Genomic DNA, 20,530 nt, shown 5'->3' with positions numbered 1-20,530 from the left:
GTTTTTGGGATCAAACCTCGTGTCCCTGAGCTCCTGGTGCTGAAAGAACCATCCCAGGGCAGCTCTGCTGCTCCTCCAGGAAAGGGTTAAGGAACTTTGGAGGTGGTTTCTCTGCTCTTGCCACGGATGAAAAGCAGGATTTTGGCACAGAATCCCCAGGGGTAAGGCTGGGGGTATCTCAGGGAGCTGTCCTGGAACAAAAACCACTCTCAGATCTCCCCGGACCATCAGCAGCTGAATACAGAGTGTCTGGAAAAGCAATTAAATCTCCTGTGGTCTTAATGAGTCAGTCTCATGTGCATCCCATCCAGGCAGAGGGGACACTGTGACAGAGCTGTCACCTGCCACAGAGGTTTGATAAACCCAGGCTGTTAATTCCCAGCCACTCAGTGCTGCTGTCTGAGGCTCGAGTTTAAAGCTCTGAAAATGTTTTTATTTTTCCTTGATTCTCGCTGCCCTGATTGTTATTCCTGTCCCAGCAGGGTGAGGAAGTTCAGAGCTCAGGGAGGAGGCAGCAGCTGGTTCTGCTGGGGAGTTTTGCCCTGCATTGGTCCTCAAAGCTCACCCAGAGCTCAGGACAACCTCCAGGGGAGAGCCCTGCCCTGGCTGAGCTGCAGAATCCCTCAGGCTCTGGGTGAGCAGAGCTGGGAAGGATTTCCTATTTAAATTCTACACCATAAAAAAAAAAAAAAAAGAAAGTGACATTTTTCCCAAGTCCTGGAGCATCCTCCTTCCTCCCAAATTTGTGTCCCTGTTCTGTCACACTCCCCATCCCTGCCAGGTCAGGGTCCTGCACTCTGGAACAGCAGCAGGAGGCAGCTCCGTGCTGCAGATCAATCCTTCCCCTCCTCTCCCCTCGGATTCATTGATTTACCAGTGCTAAAAACGGCTGGAGGGGCTAAAAAAGGAAAGGAAAGGTGGGAGGTGAGAGAAACATGTGGAGATAAAGAGAGAGGTCAGAGCCAGGGGGTTCCCAGACACGTCCATAACAAGGTGGGATTTGCCTGGATAAGGAGGTGACAGAGCTCTGGAATTCCAAGGGGAACTCCTCAAACCCAGAACAGCCCCAAAAGGGAGGAGCAGCTCTGGAACCACTGGCCTGGGGTGGGGCTGGGGCACAGGGGCTGCTGGGGATGTCATTGTCACCTCCCGGGATGTCATTGTCACCTCCCGGGGGTGTGTCACTGTCACCTCCCGGGGGTGTGTCACTGTCACCCCCCTGTGCCCAGCTGGGAGGGCACTGAGCCCTCTGCAGGGCTGGAAAATCCTTCCAGCTGCTTCTCACCCATCCCTGCTCTGGATCCCCCGTGATCCCATCCCGGGGATGTCACCTGTGCCAGGGATGTCACCTGTTCATCCTGGGGAATGTCACCCATTAATCCCAGGGATGTCACTCATCCATCCTGGGATGCTGTCCTAGGGAGTGTCACCCATCCCAGGGGATGTCACCCATCCTGAGGAATGTCACCCATCCATCCCAGGGATGTCACCCATCCATCCTGGGGAATGTCACTCGTCCATCCTGGGGAATGTCACCCATCCATCTAAGGGAGGTCACCCATTAATCCTGGTGAATGTCACCCATCCCAGGGGATGTCACCCATCCCAGAGATGTCACCTATCCACCCCAGGGATGCCACCTATCCATCTGGGGAACGTCACTCATCTGCCCCAGGGATGTCACCCATCCATCCCAGGAATGTCACCCATCCATCCTGGAGAATGTCACCCATGCCAGGGATGTCACCTATCCTGAGGAATGTCACCCATCCATCCTGGGGAATGTCACCCATCCCAGGGATGTCACCTGTCCACCCCAGGGATGTCACCTGTCCATTCCTGGGGAATGTCACCCATCCATCCCAGGGATGTGACCTGTCCATTCTGGGGAATGTCACTCGTCCATCCTGGGGAATGTCACCCGTCCATCCCAGGGATGTCACCCATTAATCCTGGTGAATGTCACCCATCCCAGGGGATGTCACCCATCCATCCCAGGGATGTCACCCGTCCATCCCAGGGATGTCACCCATTAATCCTGGGGAATGTCACCCATCCATCCCAGGGATGTGACCTGTCCATTCTGGGGAATGTCACTCGTCCATCCTGGGGAATGTCACCCGTCCATCCCAGGGATGTCACCCATTAATCCTGGTGAATGTCACTCATCCCAGGGATGTCCCCCATCCACCCTGAGGAACGTCACCCGTCCATCCCAGGGACGTCACCCACTAACCCCGGGGGGGTGTCCCCCCTCCATCCCTGCCCACCTCAGCAGTGCAGCCCAGCAGGAGCAGCCAAGCGAAATGAAAGCTCATGACCACCTACCAACACACCTTGGCAGAGGCGAACTCCACACCCGGCGCCTGCCGCCCAGGCAGGTGATCCTGGGGGCTCCCTCCAGCCGGTACCCCGGGAAGCAGGAGAAGCTCAGCACGTCCCCCACGCCGAACTGCAGCCCCTTCCTGATGCTGTAGGCCGGCACCTCCGGCTCCTCACACGGCTCCAGGTCGTATTCTGCAGGGGGAAAATGCGTTTCAGGGGATGGCAGCGGGGAAGCTTTGGGTTCTGTCCTCCCCGGAGATGATCCAAGGGAGCTCTGAGCCTTGATCCAGCTGCACTGAATCCAGGAGGGTTCTAAACCATGGAAACCCATGTGGATTTCACCTAAAACTCAGGGGTTCTGTCCTCCCCGGAGATGATTCAAGGGAGATCTGAGCTCTGATCCAGTGAATCCATGAGGGCTCTAAGCCATGGAAACCCACCTGGATGTCACCTAAAACTCAGGGGCTCTGTCCTCCCAGGAAAGGACATGAGAATCCAAGAGCCTTGATCCAGCTGCACTGAATCCATGAGGATCCTAAACCGTGAAAACCCACCTGGATTTCACCTAAAACTCAGGGGTTCTGTCCTCCCCAGAGAGCAGAGGATACAAGGGAGCTCTGAGCTCTGATCCAGTGAATCCATGAGGGTTCTAAACCATGGAAACCCACCTGGATGTCACCCCAACCTAAAACCCAGGGGTTCTGTCCTCCCCGGAGATGATCCAAGGGAGCTCTGAGCCTTGATCCAGTGAATCCATGAGGATTCTAAGCCATGGAAACCCACCTGGATGTCACCTAAAACTCAGGGGCTCTGTCCTCCCAGGAAAGGACATGAGAATCCAAGAGCCTTGATCCAGCTGCACTGAATCCATGAGGATCCTAAACCGTGAAAACCCACTTGGATTTCACCTAAAACTCAAGGGTTCTGTCTTCCCCAGAGATGATCCAAGGGAGATCTGAGCCTTGATCCAGTGAATCCAGGAGGGTTCTAAACCATGGAAACCCACCTGGATGTCACCCTCCACCTAAAACTCAGGGGTTCTGTCCTCCCCACAGATGATCCAAGGGAGATCTGAGCTTTGATCCAGTGAATCCATGAGGATGGAATCCTGTTTGAGCCATGAAAACCCATTTGGATTTCACCCCCAAACTAAAACTCAGTGGTTCTGTTCTCCCTGGAAAGGACACAAGGATTCAAGGGAACTCTGAGCTCTGATCCAGTGAATCCAGGAGGGTTCTAAACCATGGAAACCCACCTGGATTTCACCTAAAACTCAGGGGTTCTGTCTTCCCCAGAGAGCAGAGGATCCAAGAGAGCTCTGAGCCTTGATCCAGTGAATCCATGAGGGTTCTAAACCATGGAAAGCCACCTGGATGTCACCCTCCACCTAAAACTCAGGGGTTCTGTCCTTCCTGGAAAGGACACGAGGATCCAAGAGCCTTGATCCAGTGAATCCATGAGGATAGAATCCTGTTTGAGCCATGAAAACCCACCTGGATGTCACCCCCAACCTAAAACTCAGGGGTTTTGTCTTCCCCAGGGAGCACAGGATCCAAGGGAGCTCTGAGCTTTGATCCAGTGAATCCATGAGGACTCTAAGCCATGAAAACCCACCTGGATTTCACCTAAAACTCAGGGGCTCTGTCCTCTCTGGAGAGGACACAAAGATCCAAGACCCTTGATCCAGCTGCACTGAATCCATGAGGATCCTAAACCATGGAAACCCACCTGGATTTCACCCTCCACCTACTCTCACCCCAAAACCTGGATCCAAACCACCTCCAGAGGCAACAGGTCCCAGCTCTTGTCACAGTGGGATTTGTCCTTGTCCCTCTGCTGCAGCCCAGAGAGGATGGGCTGATTTGGGTGGGATTTCTGCTGCCTCTCCATTTCTAATCCTGATGCTGCTCAGGGGATGCAGGAGGACACTGAAGCTGCTGCTCCAAGAAAGGTCACGTAGGATTTTGGCCAACAGCCAAACTCATGTCTCTGATCCCACACCAGCTTGAAGGAAAACTCTTGTGAGGGTGTTTTTGTCAAAATCTCCAAGTCCAAAGCCTGTAGGTTAACATATATATATGTAAAGAAAGCTAAAAATAGAACTGACTCCCATTTTTGCCTTCCAAGATAGGAAAGGAGCCTTGAAATACACTGAAAATGAGAGTTATAATTAGAGGCGAGCTTTTGAAAGGCAAAAAGACATTTTCCCCTCATCAAAATAGGAGTTAATTGGAAATTTTCTGACTGGTTTCCACATGCAAATCCCTGACTTCAGAGGCCAGGAACAAAGGCACTGGGAACCAGGTTTCAGCTGCATCTATGGCAACAGCTCTGCCCATCAGGGAGGGTGCCAGACCAAGCTCCACAGGAAAAATGGGAATTTCTCTCCTTCCCTGGCAGCTCAGGACTGGGAAGGACACAGGGACAGGGGAAAGAACAGCACCAGTGCAATAAAAATGCTCCTTTCCTTCAGTGATTGCTGCAGGGAATGGCTCCTGGGGCACTCAGGCAGCAAAGTCTGGCATTCCCTGCAATGGGAGCACTTGGGAGTCATCAGAGGACAGAGTCAAACTCCTCCTGTCCTTCAACCAGAGGCTGCCCCAGTGCCATGAGCTGCCACATGTCCCTTTTTTGGGTCCCTCTCCCAGTCCCCCGCCCCTTCTGTGTTGGGGAAGGTAAAACAGGAAAGCTTTAGTTACTGAATAACCATGAAACCATAGGATGGCCCCTGAAGGTAATCCCCTCTTGATTAAACAATGCCCTCGGCCAGAGAGCAACTCCAAAGGTCACAAAAAGACCTGCCAGGGTCCAAAGATTAGATCTGAGAGTTTAAAATGTAACACACTATGCTAATATAAGGATTCTTATAGGCTGCATGTAAATATTATAGAATTTGTATTTTGTGTTAGATTGGTTCTTGGAAATTAGAATATTCATCATGGAAGAAGATTTACTGTATTGTAAACGGGAAGTTGGTCTCTTTTACTCTATTTTACTCTCTCTTTTACACCCTTTTTTACTCTCTCTTTACCCTCTCTCTTCTCTCTCTCCCTCCCCCCTTTATCTCTTTAATGCTGCGCTGGGGCTGTGCTGGGCAGCCCCTAACAGGCTCTTTTATAATAAACTGCAATTGTAACCTTTAGCTTCAACAGAGCGTTTGAGTTTTGTTCCCCCACCCTCTACTCCGATACAAAGAATCCGGAGACTCCCGCACTTCTGACCGATCACTGCTGAAAATCACGATTTCCTTTGAAAAATCTGCATTTTGGATCACCCCACCCGCTCAAAGCCACCCTCACCATGATGGTTTAGCAAGCCCAGCTCAGCATGGGATTGCTGGAACTTCTCTGGGCAGGAATTGTTCTCCTCAGCCTCCTCCTGGTTCCCGGGGTTTGGAAAATCTGGATCCCTCAGAGCCCTGCTGGGTGCAGCAGGAGGGGGCTCCCCTCTGGTACCACAGCAGAGAAACTGAGCCAGGCCAGCCAGGGAAAAATGCATTTTCCAGTTCCCTGGAAGTGCCAGAAGGATCATGGAAACCCAGCCTGGGATTTGCCAGGTGTGTGTTAAAATCCTGGAATGGTTGGGGTGGGAAGGGACATAAAGAATGAGCCAGGGACACTCCTGCCAGGGCAGGACCCCTTCCCCTGTCCCAGAGCTGCTCCAAACCCCGTCCAGCCTGGCCTGGGACGCTGCCAGGGAGGGAAAGGAGGAAGGGAAAGAAGGGAAAGAAAGGAAGGAAGGAAAAGGAAAAGAAGAAAGAAAGGAAAGAGAGAAGGAAAGAAGAGAGAGAGAGAGAGAGAGAGAAAGAGAGAGAGAGCGAGAAAGAGAGAAAGAGAAGAAAAGAAGGCATGGAAGGAAAGAAAGAAGGAAGGAGAGAAGGAAGGAGAGAAAGAGAGAGGGAAAGAGGAAAGAGGGAAAGAGGGAAAGAGGGAAAGAGGGAAAGAGGGAAAGAGGGAAAGAGGGAAAGAGGGAAAGAGGGAAAGAGGGAAAGAGGGAAAGAGGGAAAGAGGAAAGAGGGAAAGAGGGAAAGGAAAGGAAAGGAAAGGAAAGGAAAGGAAAGGAAAGGAAAGGAAAGGAAAGGAAAGGAAAGGAAAGGAAAGGAAAGGAAAGGAAAGGAAAGGAAAGGAAAGGAAAGGAAAGGAAAGGAAAGGAAAGGAAAGGAAAGGAAAGGAAAGGAAAGGACGGAAAGAAAGGACAGAAAGAAAGAAGGAAAAGAAAGAAGGAAAAGAAAGAAGGAAAAGATAGAAGGGAGGGAAAGGAGGGAGGGAAAGGAAGGAGGGAGGGAAAGGAGGGAGGGAGGGAGGGAGGGAGGGAGGGAGGGAGGGAAAGGAGGGAGGGAAAGGAGGGAGGGAGACGTTGGGCAGCTGCCCCCACCTGAGAAGGTGATGTTGAAGCCCTCGTAGGACATGGAGAAGTCGGAGATGAAGCGGATCTGGGCGGAGAAGTTGCCGAAGAGCCCCGCGCTGAGCGGCGCCGGCAGCCGCGAGCCCGTCAGCTGCTGCAGCGGCTGCGCAAAGCTCGAGTTCTCCGTCACCAGCAGGTAGTCGTGGCCATTCTCCAGGTGGAACGTGTGGAAGGTGAAGAACACACCTGCAGAGGGGGGGAAAACCACGGGGGGAGTCATCACAGAGAGTTCCCAGTGCTCAGCCCCTGGTTCCACCAGCAGCAGGGGGAATCAGACCGAAATCACGCTGAAATCAGGCTGAAATCACACTGAAATCAGGCTGAAATCACACAGCAATCAGGCTGAAATCAGGCTGAAATCAGGCTGAAATCAGGCTGAAATCACGCTGAAATCACTCACACTGAAATCAGACTGAAATCATGCTGAAATCACGCTGAAATCAGACTGAAATCACGCGGAAATCGCACTGAAATTGCACTGAAAACACTCACACTGAAATCACATGGAAATCGGGCTGAAATCAGGCTGAAATCAATCACACTGAAATCACATGGAAATCACGCTGAAATCACATGGAAATCGCACTGAAATCGCACTGAAATCACTCACACTGAAATCAGACTGAAATCACGCTGAAATCATGCTGAAATCAGACTGAAATCACACGGAAATCACGCTGAAATCACACTGAAATCACAGTGAAATCAGGCTGAAATCATGCTGAAATCGCGCTGAAATCACATGGAAATCACGCTGAAATCGCACTGAAATCACACTGAAATCAGGCTGAAATCATGCTGAAATTGCGCTGAAATCACATGGAAATCACGCTGAAATCGCACTGAAATCAATCACGCTGAAATCACGCTGAAATCAGACTGAAATCAGACTGAAATCACACGGAAATCATGCTGAAATCACACGGAAATCAATCACACTGAAATCACGTGGAAATCCCGCTGAAATCAGACTGAAATCACATTGAAATCACACTGAAATCACTCAGACTGAAATCAGACTGAAATCAGACTGAATTCATGCTGAAATCACACTGAAATCATGCTGAAATCACGGAGTTGTTGTGGCAGAAATGAAACCAGTCAAAAGACCAAACCCTGAGTGTGGCACCCTGGGGATGTTGGATTCCTGTGCCTTTGTCAGGGATGACATGAAATCACTCCAGGGACAGAGCAGGGGCTGAGCCTTTTATTCCAAAAGTGCTGACTTTTAAATGGACAGCAAGAGCAGCAAGGCTGGAAAACAAACCTGTTCCAGAAGGAATTCCTGCCTAGAAAAACAGGATTCAAGCCCAGCCTCAAGGTCAGGGAGGCTTTTGCAGAAGTGTGTCAGTGGTGCAGCTGCAAGGACCTGCCCATGATGGGCTGAATCAGAGAATCATGGAATTATTTGGGTGGGAAAAACCTTAAAAATTGTTTGATTCCATCCCCTTACCACAGGAAGGGACACCTTCCTCTAGACCAGCTTAATCCAAGAAAAACCCTGCTTTTATTCACTTTTCTTGCCCAAAATAAACCCCACAACAGCTCCAGCTACGGAAATCCCGGCCAAACACAGCAAAACTATTTTTCCTCTTCTTCCCAAATTCAATTTGAACGATTTGAACCGTTTGGGGAGAAGGCTGTGACCTTGCTGCATTTGTAAATGAGCCAGAGAGGAGTAATGGATTATTTAAAGTCCCCTTCACACCTCCAGACACACAATGGGAAGCACTTCAGGTTCCTGCAGGAGCCTCCAGCGAGGTGATTTTTCATGCTGGAATTCAAACACCATTAGAAACACTTATTCTCTGGAAAATAATTCCAGCTTGGAAATAAAATATATTAAAAAAAAATAAAAAATAAAAATCAACATAAAATGGCAGTGAGAGCAGAGCCAGGCAGGGTCTGAGCTCAGGAACTCTGTCACAGCATTGTCACACTGAGTTAACAAGGCAGGGAGATGCCAAGCAATAAAAAAGCCTCTTTGCATTTAGATGGGTTTTTCCATTCTGATCTCCCAGCTCTTGGGGCACCCAGGGCAGGATCCTGAGCCCCTGCTCTTGTGGGATTGGGATTGATCCAGGCTCAGACCCCTCTGGAGAGACACAGCCAGCCCTGGGCAAAGCCAAGGGTGGAATCTGGGCTTTGGCTTGACCAGGTTATTCCATTTAACCCAATAATTCCCACCCCAAGGGCTGGCTCTGCATCCCACCATTCCCAAAGTGCAGCATCCCAAAGAAACTGCAGAAAACCTGCAATAAATCCTCCTCCTCACTGCCCATTCCCTTTTAATCAGGGGAAGGTCTGGAGAAACAACACCCAACCCCACAGCACCCAACTCCAGCTGAATATTCCATTTATTTACCCCTGGCTCTCTCCAAGTGCTTCCTGAAGCTTTGCTGCTCACACAGAGCTCTTCCCTTCCAAGCAGTGAAGGTCAGAGAAGCTGGAAACCAACGAGGAGCTTTTCCCATGGGATTGGGAATGAAGGAATTGTGGGATCATCCCAACAATTTATCCCTCTGCAGCACCTCACTGCCCTTCAGTGTCCCAGAAGGATTTTTATGACCCAAAGCTTAGGACTGATTTTGGCAATTCCTTCTTTATATCCATTCTGTGGAGAACATTTTTAGTCTCACTCCCTCCCCCCCTGCAAAATTCCACAGAAGCAGGAAACTTCCAAGAGTTTCCAAATGTTTGTTATTCCTGCCAGAAGCACAAACCAGAAAGAGATCTGACCTGAAAACTGGGATGTGGGGAATGCAAAATTACTTTAATTCTCCTTTGGCAGCAAATTTATACCCTCAGCTTTACCAAACCCAGCCTAAGGAGCAGAAATAATATCACCCCTCTGGAACCAGAACAAGAATAATTCAGTTATCCTGCAGAACATTCCCAAATTCCAAGTTTTTTAAGGTAAAAACTCCAAGCAGAGGGCACGAGGCTCCTCCAGCACTGAAGGGCTGTGGAACTATAGCAAAAAAGGCTAATTATAAACTCATTTTAAAGGATTTGTGACAAATTAAACCTTTGCTCTGGTCTGCAATTTACTGTGGCACAAAACATCTCTGCAAACACAAAGCTGGGCTTTTTTTTTTTTTTTCCACCTCCCATTCTCTGCAGAAGAAACAGCAAAACAAATTAGAGTGGAGAGAAATCACTCTGAAGTGGTGAGATTAAAAATAATGGTCTCTCTTTAGGCATTTAAATACCTTTAAAATTAAGCTGCTTTTAACCTCCACTTTTACAGCCTGGGAGTCCATAAAGTGTCACAGGAAAATAATTGTTGGAGCAGCTGGGGGAATTCCAGGACTTGTGCTTTGGCCACATGTGGGAGATGTTCCCAAAAATCTTGGAGGGAAGGAGCTGAAAATTTCCACAAATCCCTCAGGAGGGGCAGATCCCTCTCAGTGACAGGGACAGGACTCAGGGAATGATTTTCAGGATATCTGGATCCAGATCCATCCACATCCTGAATTTCAGCATAGGGCCACAGGAACAGGATAAATAAATAAATAAGAAACAATTTTTCCCTTCTCCACTTTAAAAGGATGGAGAGGTGACATCAAAACCCTCTGGATGTTGTCCAGGCACAACGGAATCACCATTCCTGAGAGGAACTTGGCTCCCACAAGGAAAAGTTCCTCTCCCACCAGCCTCAGTCCTCTCCAAAGGTGTCTCACCTTTCCCATGGGATGTTTCTATCGTCCACGTGCAGTTCAAGTTGTTGGGATAAAAATCAGGGAAGCCTGGGGAGAGGATGGTGCCACTGGAGCCACGGATGTAGCCCCCACAGAGAGCTAAAAACACACACACAAAAAAAAGCAAAACAAAAAAAAAAACAAAAAAAAAAAAAAAAAAAAAGGAGAGAAAAGAGTTCAATAATCCAGAACCTTTCACAAGCTGAGACGAAAAAGGAAAACCAAAACCCAACACAGGAAAATCCAACAGAAGAGGCTGATCAACCCAAATCAAATAAAATAAAATCAACCCAAATTGGGTTTTGTTGGTCAAAAACTAACAAAATCCACGGGTCAACCCACCCAAATCCATGGATTAAATGCCAGTGGGAGCCCCTCAGCTGCTGTTTGGGCAGTGGATCTGCACAGGAAGAGTTTCCTTTGCAGGGCCAGGAGCTGGACTCCACAATCCCTGTGGGATCCAACTCTGGATGTTCTGATTCTGTGAGCTGTCAGCCACAGCTGTAGGTTTGTCTCTAGTTCTGGTTACAATGCATTATACACTTTTATTACATAATAACCAATATTTTACTATTACCTACAGCCTATCATTACTAATATTACCATATTCATGTTACTATTCCCCAGTCATTAAAAGTTATTGTGTTACAGTTGAAGCCAGAAGTTGTTTTTCAGTTTTCCTGCAGTGGAAAATTCTGAGACCTTTTTTCTACTTGCAACAACATTGGCAGTCTTGTTAGCCTGTGGAATCTTCTTGCTTGGTAAAAACATCTTTTGTTTGAAGTGAGTTTATCTTTCACTCTGAGCCATAAAAACCCCTTCTAACCCTCATACCTTTTGTCTTCTTAGTTAACCAGTAAGACTGGCTCAGCAATTTTTTCCTTCTGTATCAAAACTTGTTTTATTCCTATTCCTTCTTCAAATTCTACATTTAGAGAGCTTTCTGCCTGTCCTAGGTTACAATGTAAGGATGTGCCCAAAAGTGTGAAACCAGGTGGGGCAGTGATTCTTATTTCTGTGGGGAGATATCTCCTGTTAATGGGCCAGGTTTTAAAAACCAGCTGGGGCAGTGACCCTGATCTCCATGGAGATATCCTCTGCTCATGGGCCATCTTTAAACCAGCTGGGCAATCATCTTTATCTTCCCACAGCCCATCCTCCCTCCAGGAGATATCTCCTGTTCATGGCCACTGAGTCCCAGGGCATGACTGATAAAATTCCATCATCCCACTGGGAGATGCTCCAGCCAGGGGAGGAGCCAAACATTTCCTACCCAGATAAAAACTGAGATTTGGAACACCAGAGCAGCCTTTTCCATTGGATTCCAGACGACAAGAGCTACCAGAGCTTTCTACAGCATCACTGCTTTAACTGCACTGCTGCCACCACCCTGACTAGCAGGGTGCTGTATTCTGACTGTCAGTGGTTTTTCTTTTGTACTATTGAATGTATTTTATTTCTCTCTTTTTTCCTATTAAACTGTATTTCTAACTTGAGGTCTCTCACAGGTTTTGCTTTCAAAACCATTACACTGCCAAGCACACACATCTCTGAGACTTTCTTGTCCAGCTTTCACTAACACTCAGCTCTGCTCCTAAAATCAAGAATATCCTGCAGGTGTTAAAGCAGATGTTTCCTCACCCTCACAGCTGGGCAGGGGCCGGCTCCACTGGAAGTTGGGCTCACACTCCAGGGCCTCGCTGTCACTCAGGGTGTAGCCAGGGTCACAGCTGAACGTCACCAGGGCCCCCACGTAGAAATCGTGGCCGTGGCGCTGCCCGTTCACAGGGATGCCCGGGTCCAGGCAGTGGTCAGACTGCAGCTTCACAGCTGGGGACAGAGCACAGGGCACAGCTGGGGACAGCACAGGGCACAGCTGGGGACAGAGCACAGGTCACAGCTCTAGGGACAGAGCTCAGGTTACAGCTGGGGACAGCAGAGGGCACAGCTGAGGACAGAGCACAGGTCACAGCTGGGGACAGAGCACAGGGCACAACTCTGGGGACAGAGCACAGGTCACAGCTGGGGACAGCACAGATCACAGCTCTAGGGACAGAGCACAGGTCACAGCTGGGGACAGAGCACAGGGCACAGCTGGGGACAGCACAGGGCACAGCTGGGGACAGCACAGGGCACAGCTCTAGGGACAGAGCACAGGGCACAACTCTGGGGACAGAGCACAGGGCACAACTCTGGGGACAGAGCACAGGGCACAGCTAGGGACAGCACAGGTCACAGCTGGGGACAGAGCACAGGGCACAGCTGGGGACAGCACAGGGCACAGCTCTAGGGACAGAGCACAGGTCACAGCTGGGGACAGCACAGGTCACAGCTCTGGGGACAGCACAGGTCACAGCTGGGGACAGAGCACAGGGCACAGCTGGGGACAGCACAGGGCACAGCTCTAGGGACAGAGCACAGGTCACAGCTCTGGGGACAGCACAGGTCACAGCTGGGGACAGAGCACAGGTCACAGCTGGGGACAGCACAGGTCACAGCTCTGGGGACAGCAGAGGGCACAGCTGGGGACAGAGCTCAGGTCACAGCTGGGGACAGAGCACAGGGCACAGCTGGGGACAGAGCACAGGTCACAGCTGGGGACAGAGCACAGGGCACAACTCTGGGGACAGAGCACAGGTCACAGTCTGGGGACAGAGCACAGATCACAGCTGGGGACAGAGCACAGGGCACAGCTCTGGGGACAGAGCACAGGACACAGCTGGGGACAGCACAGGTCACAGCTCTGAGGACAGCACAGGTCACAGCTGGGGACAGAGCACAGGTCACAGCTGGGGACAGCACAGGGCACAGAGCTCAGGTCACAGCTGGGGACAGCACAGGGCACAGCTGGGGACAGCACAGGGCACAGCTGGGGACAGAGCACAGGTCATAGCTGGGGACAGCACAGGGCACAGCTGGGGACAGCACAGGGCACAGCTGGGGACAGGTCACAGCTGGGGACAGCACAGGTCGCAGCTCTGGGGACAGAGGAATTGCAGGGAATTGCAGGGAATCCCAAGGAATCGCAGGGAATTGCAGGGAATTGCAGGGAATCCCAAGGAATCGCAGGGAATCGCAGGGAATTGCAGGGAATTGCAGGGAATCGCAGGGAATTGCAGGGAATTGCAGGGTGGGGAATTGCAGGGAATTGCAGGGAATCCCAGGGAATCGCAGGGAATTCCGCGAAGAAGGCGCCCTCACTCTCGTATCGGATCTGGAAGCCGACGTCAGAGTGGCTCTTGTCCGTGGTGAACAGCAGGTAGAGGTGGTTGCTGGTGCTGATCAGGAACTGGGGCACCTGGGTGCCGTCGTAGACCCCAATCAGGGGTGAGGAGTAGGAGCGGCCGTCCCGCACCTCCAGGGTGTCGTAGTTCACCTCTGTCTTGAACCTGCAAGGGGCACGAGGAAAATGAGACCCCAGCGCTGCTGCTGCCTCTTGATTTCAGTCCTGGCAGCAGCACGGGGGGGCAGGAGTGGGTCCTCCTCAGAGGGGACAGGGTGTGAAATAATAGAAAATAAATAACGGGTATAAAAATAAATAAATAAATAAATAAATAAATAAATAAATAAATAAATAAATAAATAAATAAATAAAATAAGTAATAAGTAATAAGTGATAAGTAATAAGTAATAGGTAATAGGTAATAGGTAATAGGTAATAAATCATAAATAATAAAAAATAAATTAATAATAAATAAATAAATAAAATAAGTAATGAGTAATAAGTAATAAGTAATAAGTAATAGGTAATAAGTAATAGGTAATAGGTAATAAATCATAAATAATAAAAAATAAATTAATAATAAATAAATAAATGAAATAAGTAATGAGTAATAAGTAATAAGTAATAAGTAATAAGTAATAAGTAATAAGTAATAAGTAATAAGTAATAGGTAATAAATCATAAATAATAAAAAATAAATGAATAACAAATAAATAAATGAAATAAGTAATGAGCAATAAGGAATAAGTAATAAGGAATAAGTAATAAGTAATAGGTAATAGGTAATAATAAATAAATAAATAAGTAATAAGTAATAAGTAAGAGGTAATAATTAATAAATAATAATAAATAATAAGTAATAATAAGTAATAAATAAAATTAAATAAGTAATAAGTAAGTAATAAGTAATAAGTAATAATAAATAAACAAATAAATAAATAAATAATAGTAAATAAATGGATATAAATGGATAAATTTTTAAAAAATGGAAATAAATGGATATAAAAGCAGAGCAAACTGCAAGGTCTCTTGGCATTTCAGCTCCTTCCTGCTGCCTGTCTCACTGAGGGCACCTCACTGGTGTTTGGGGTTTTTTTGGGATCCTTCACCTCTGCACCCCATCAGGCTGGGAGCTTCTCCAGCCCTAAAATGTTGCCCAGGTGCTGAGGCAGCACCCAAATGTCACAGCAGTGGTGGCAGTGGCAGCTCCTCTCTGGGGCATTCCAGGAATCCCAACAGCAGCTGATTTTCAGGATATCTGGATCTAAATCCATCTACATCCTTGTGCCCCCTGAACAAACCCTCCCTCACAGCCAGCAGAGCACAGCAAATCCAGGGAAAGCCAAAAAAACTCAGCATTGCCAAGCCAGCATTCCCTGCTGCTCCTTACACCCATGTGGGAGCTCAGCCCCCAAAAATGTGTCTAAAACACCCCCAAAAACGTGTCTAAAACACCCCCAAAAACGTGTCTAAAACACCCCCAAAAACGTGTCTAAAACACCCCCAAAAATGTGTCTAAAACACCCCCAAAAACGAGCAGGAGTGGTTCAGACAGAACCATTCCCACCTTCCCTTCCCCACTGCTGGGTGAGTTTTAATTCCCTGCCAGGAGCTCATAAATAAGAAAAGGGGAGAACCTCTGGCATGGAGCAGCTCATTCCCTTCTCTTGGCTGCGCCCTGGGACCCCCAAAACCACCCAGCCCCAGATTTGGGGGTGAGCACCTGTCAAAGGTGATCTTGATGGGGTAGCCTGGCTGGGCCTCGATGACCCAGGCACAGCTCAGCGAGTCCTTGTAGAAGCCAGGCCAGCCTGGGGACAGGATGGTTCCACTGGGTGATGTCAGGTGGCCCCCACAGGGTGCTGGGGACACAGAAAGGACACAAATCACACAATTACCCACGCTGGAAAACACCTCCAGGCTCATCCAGCCCAAACCACATCTTTGAAATTGGGGTGAAAAATGTCACCTTCAGGTTCATCCAGCCCAAACCACATCTTTGAAATTGGAGTGAAAAATGTCACCTTCAGGTTCACCAGCCCAAACCACGTCCCTGAGTGCCACATCCTTGAAACTGGGGTGAAAAATGTCACCTTCAGGTTCATCCAGCCCAAACCACGTCCCTGAGTGCTACATCCTTGAAACTGGGGTGAAAAATGTCACCTTCAGGTTCATCCAGCCTAAACCACGTCCCTGAGTGCCACATCCTTGAAACTGGGGTGAAAAATGTCACCTTCAGGCTCATCCAGGCCAAACCACGTCCCTGAGTGCCACATCTTTGAAACTGGGGTGAAAAATGTCACCTTCAGGTTCATCCAGCCTAAACCACGTCCCTGAGTGCCACATCCTTGAAACTGGGGTGAAAAATGTCACCTTCAGGTTCATGCAGCCCAAACCACGTCCCTGAGTGCCACATCTTTGAAACTGGGGTGAAAAATGTCACCTTCAGGTTCATCCAGCCCAAACCACGTCCCTGAGTGCCACATCTTTGAAATTGGGGTGAAAAATGTCACCTTCAGGTTCATCCAGCCTAAACCACGTCCCTGAGTGCCACATCCTTGAAACTGGGGTGAAAAATGTCACCTTCAGGTTCATCCAGCCCAAACCACGTCCCTGAGTGCCACATCTTTGAAATTGGGGTGAAAAATGTCACCTTCAGGTTCATCCAGCCCAAACCACATCTTTGAAACTGGGGTGAAAAATGTCACAGAGCTGCAGCACTGTGAGATGTCCCCACCTGTGAAACCCTTTCCCTGCATTTCTGTCCCCCCACGAGCTAAAAGTCACCAGAGCCAGATGGAAAACCAACATTAACTGCTCAGAAATTGCCTTTTCAGCTCCAAATGTCCCCCTAGGAGCTGGCAGGGCCGACCTTGGGCCCCGCTCGGAGGGGACAGGGTGTAAAATAATGATTGGATATAAAAGCAGAGGCAGCTGCAAGGTCACCTGGCATTTCAGGTGCCAGGAAATCTCTCCCAGCCCTGCTAATTGAGTCATGGCTTTGCTGCCACCAGGGACATCACCAGAGCAGGGCATTAATTCCATACTCTGGTCCCCAGTGCTCCCAGCAGGAGCTGCAGGAACTTTATTGCATTTTCTGGGAAAAGGACACTGGAAAAAAAAAAAACTCCCACAGGGTTTGTCCTCCAAGGAGTGACCCACAGCCAGCCCCAATGTCACCCTGGAGGTGCCCCAAAATGTGCCAGTCCCCTGCTGCTCTGAAGGGTGGCAGATCAAAGTCATTTGAGCTCAGCTGGCTCCAAAGCAATTATTTTCCCTTTCTGCCCCAAAGCTGCATCAACTCCTGTCAGGATTTCCACCCTTTTCTCTGTCTCTCTTATTCCCATTAATTTTTTTTTTTTTTCCAAGTGCTGAGCAGGACTTTAGATCTCTGGGCTTTTCTCCTTGCTTAAAAGGGGTAATTAAAATGTCCAGACTGGAGGGTGAGTCAAAGAAATCACCAGAGTGATCAGGAGGAGAAGGCAGAAGGTTATCAAATATAAAAGTTGATTAAAAGTGAACTATTTAATGTATGTTTCTCTTCCACACTTAAAAGTATGTAAATTTAAAGGCTCATGCTTTGAAAGTAACGGGAGGCCTGAATTAAACTTACATTTTTTCAGGAGCAAAATTATGTAAGAATACAAAAACTCCAGGTTTTTGTTCTATAAAAGCTGTCGAAGACAATTGATTCCTTCCTTCAATCCCAGAGACAATGGCCAGGATTGTGCAATTCCAGCTGCTCAGGCAATGCAGGGCCAATTACTCAAATTATTTCTCAATATTCCAGGGATGTTTCTCAAGAGCTCAGCACTTGTTATTCAAATTGCTGCAAATACCAGAGCGGGGCATCACTTCCCTGAGAACACAGGAAGATTTTCAGTCCTAATGAGCTCCTTCTTCACTTCTCTTTTCCAGAGGAGAGGCTTGAAAGTGCCAAAAAAGCTTTGAAATCTGAATTAAAGCCTTCATCCAGCCCAGCTTCCCCCATGGCAGGGCTGGCTGTTGTGGCCAGGAGATGGAAATGCAGAATTTCTGCCTCTCAGCTGCCAGAGCCCATTGACAGAACTTCTGTCATTATATAAATATCAGATATCTTACACGGATCAAAAACCAGGATGGGAAAACATCACCCTGGATCTTCCATTCTTTGTTGTTTCATTCCCTCCCTGACAGGAGCAGCAGGGAAGATTTGAGTCATCACTAAACCAGAGCCTTTTATTGTTACTGCCATTAGAAAAACACCTGTTGTAACAAGAACTGATCATCAAATCATCAAACAAATACAATAAAAATACTCCCCTGTGTTCATTTCGCACCAAAAAAATTGTAAAAAAACAGAGCTCAGGAATATTCCTCCCCAACAAACTCCTCTGTGCTGACAGCACCTTCCAGAGGCATGGAAAATCCTGGAATTCTGTGTTGGCTGGACACTATGGAATGTGAGAGTGATACCCTGACAGGCAGAGCCCTGATTCGGGATCCCAAAAGGCTGCAAAATTATCCCAAAAAATCTCTGTCCCTGCAGGAATGTTCACCTAGAGGAGAAGAAGAGGAGGAGGGGAAGAGGAGATGGGAAGAACAAGAGAAGAAAGACAGAAGAAAGAGAGAAGAAGAAAAAGAAGAAAGAGAGAAGAAGAAAGAGGGAAGGAAGAAGAAAGAGGGAAGAAAGAGAGAAGAAAGAGAAGAAGAAAGAAGGAAGGAAGAACAAAGAGAGAAGAAAGAGAGAAGAAGAAAGAGAATAAAGAGAAGAAAAAGAGAAGAATCTCTCTCCCATCAGGCTGGGAAAGTTCACCTGGAGAGCTGGAGAAGAACTTGGGACAAGGGATAGAAGGTCAGGACACAGGACACAGTTTGTATTCTGTCCCCATCTGTTAACCCAGCTGGGGCAGTGACCCTGATCTCCATGGAGATATCCTCTGCTCATGGGCCATCTTTAAACCAGCTGGGCAATCATCTTTATCTTCCCACAGCCCATCCTCCCTCCAGGAGATATCTCCTGTTAATGGCCACTGAGTCCCAGGGCATGACTGATAAAATTCCATCATCCCACTGGGAGATGCTCCAGCCAGGGGAGGAGCCAAACATTTCCTACCCAGATAAAAACTGAGATTTTGGACACCAAGGAACCTTCTTCCCACTGGATTCCAGAGGAAAACCAGACCTTTGCACATCATCCCTGGAGCTTCAGAGGAAACTGCACCTTCTCCAGGAGCACTGCTCCAGCTGAACCACATCTGCCCCTGCAGGAGGATGCAGCCACCATGGAATGGGACTGTGCCAACACCCTGACTGACTGACGGGTGTCAGCTTGGATTCTGACTCTGGAATGCTTTTCTTTCGTACTATCACATGCATTTTATTTTCCTCTATTATTTTTCCCTATTAAACTGTATTTCTGCCTCTCCCTGGCTCTGTCCCAAACCATCACGGCGGGATCACCTTCGCAGCGCAGCACGGCGTTGTCCCACACCACGTTCCCCTCCTGCAGCACGCAGGTGACGGTCTCGGCGCCGTGGGTGCGGATGAAACCCTCGTCACACAGGAAGGACACGGAGCTGCCCAGCTGCAGGCTGTCCCCAAAGCGCTTCCCGTTCACCGGCACGCCGGGGTCCGGGCACTCGTTGTGCCGGAACGCTGCCAGGAGGAGAGAGGAGGAAAGGGAGGAGGAAAAGGGAGAGGGGGGGAAAGGGAGAGGAGGAAAAGGGAGGAGGAGGAAAAGGGAGGAGGAAAAGGGAGAGGAAGAAAGGAGTAAGGAGGAAAAGGGAGGAGGAAAAGGGAGGAGGAAAGGGGAGGAGGAAAAGGGAGGAGGAAAAGGGAGGAGGAAAAGGGAGAGGAGGAAAAGGGGGAGGAAAAGAGTGAGGAGGAAAAGGGAGAGGAAGAAAAGGGAGGAGGAAAAGGGAGGAGAACAAGGGAGAGGAGGAGGAGAGAGAAGAGGAAAAGGGGGGAGGAAAAGAGAGAGGAGGAAAAGGGAGAGTTGGAAAAGAGAGAGGAGGAAAAGGGAGGAGGAGAAGAGAGGAGGAAAAGGGAGAGGAGGAAAAGGGAGGAGGAAAAGGGAGAAGGAAAAGGGAGGAGGAAAAGGGAGGAGGAAAAGGGAGAAGAGAGGAGGAAAAGGGAGAGGAGGAAAAGAGAGGAGAAGAAAGGAGGAGGAAAAGGAGGAGGAAAAGGGAGGAGGAAAAGGGAGAAGAGGAAAAGGGAGAAGAGGAAAAGGGAGGAGGAATATAAATAAAACTATAACTATAACTATAACTATAAATATTTTAAAATGTAAATATAAATAAAATTGAAATAAAATATATAGGAATACAAATATAATTATAAATATATATAACTATTACTATAACTATAACTAAATATAAATATAAAAATAAATAAAAATAGCAATAAAAATAAAAATAAAAATAAATATAATTATATAAAAATAAAAATAAAAATAAAAATAAAAAATGTGAATATAAATATAAATATATAAAAATTTAAAATAAAAATATATAAATAAAATATATAACTATAACTATAACTATAACTATAACTATAACTATAACTATAACTATAACTGTAACTATAAATATTTTAAAATGTAAACATAAATAGAAATGAAATAAAATATATAGGAATATAAATATAATTATAAATATATATAACTATTACTATAACTATAACTAAATATAAATATAAAAAATAAAAATAAAAGTAAAAATAACAATAAAAATAACAATATGAATAAATATAAATATAAATATAAATATAAATATAAATATAAATATAAATATAAATATAAATATAAATATAAATACAAATATAAATATAAATATAAATATAAATATAAATATAAATATAAATATTGCAGGAGCAAAATATAAATACAAATATAAAT

At 47.5% G+C, this 20,530-nt stretch overlaps 1 protein-coding gene across 1 annotated transcript in view; it reads right to left on the bottom strand.

Annotated features, from left to right (window-relative positions):
* CSMD2 (CUB and Sushi multiple domains 2) overlaps window positions 1-20,530 on the bottom strand; it is a 288,748-nt gene that overhangs the window by 92,657 nt on the left and 175,561 nt on the right. Inside the window, exons 15-21 of the mRNA XM_056509388.1 lie at window positions 19,096-19,290; window positions 15,377-15,515; window positions 13,632-13,819; window positions 12,072-12,260; window positions 10,413-10,529; window positions 6,700-6,915; window positions 2,329-2,517 (exon numbers count right to left, since the gene is read on the bottom strand). Coding sequence (XP_056365363.1) covers window positions 2,329-2,517; window positions 6,700-6,915; window positions 10,413-10,529; window positions 12,072-12,260; window positions 13,632-13,819; window positions 15,377-15,515; window positions 19,096-19,290 — 1,233 coding nt within the window. The remainder of the gene's footprint in view (window positions 1-2,328; window positions 2,518-6,699; window positions 6,916-10,412; window positions 10,530-12,071; window positions 12,261-13,631; window positions 13,820-15,376; window positions 15,516-19,095; window positions 19,291-20,530) is intronic.

This window comes from Oenanthe melanoleuca, chromosome 23, assembly GCF_029582105.1.
Source record: "Oenanthe melanoleuca isolate GR-GAL-2019-014 chromosome 23, OMel1.0, whole genome shotgun sequence".
In the NCBI taxonomy this organism is placed as follows: domain Eukaryota; kingdom Metazoa; phylum Chordata; class Aves; order Passeriformes; family Muscicapidae; genus Oenanthe; species Oenanthe melanoleuca.
The sequence above is the reverse complement of the archived record's forward strand: the minus strand, read 5'-3'. Positions and strand labels throughout refer to the sequence as shown.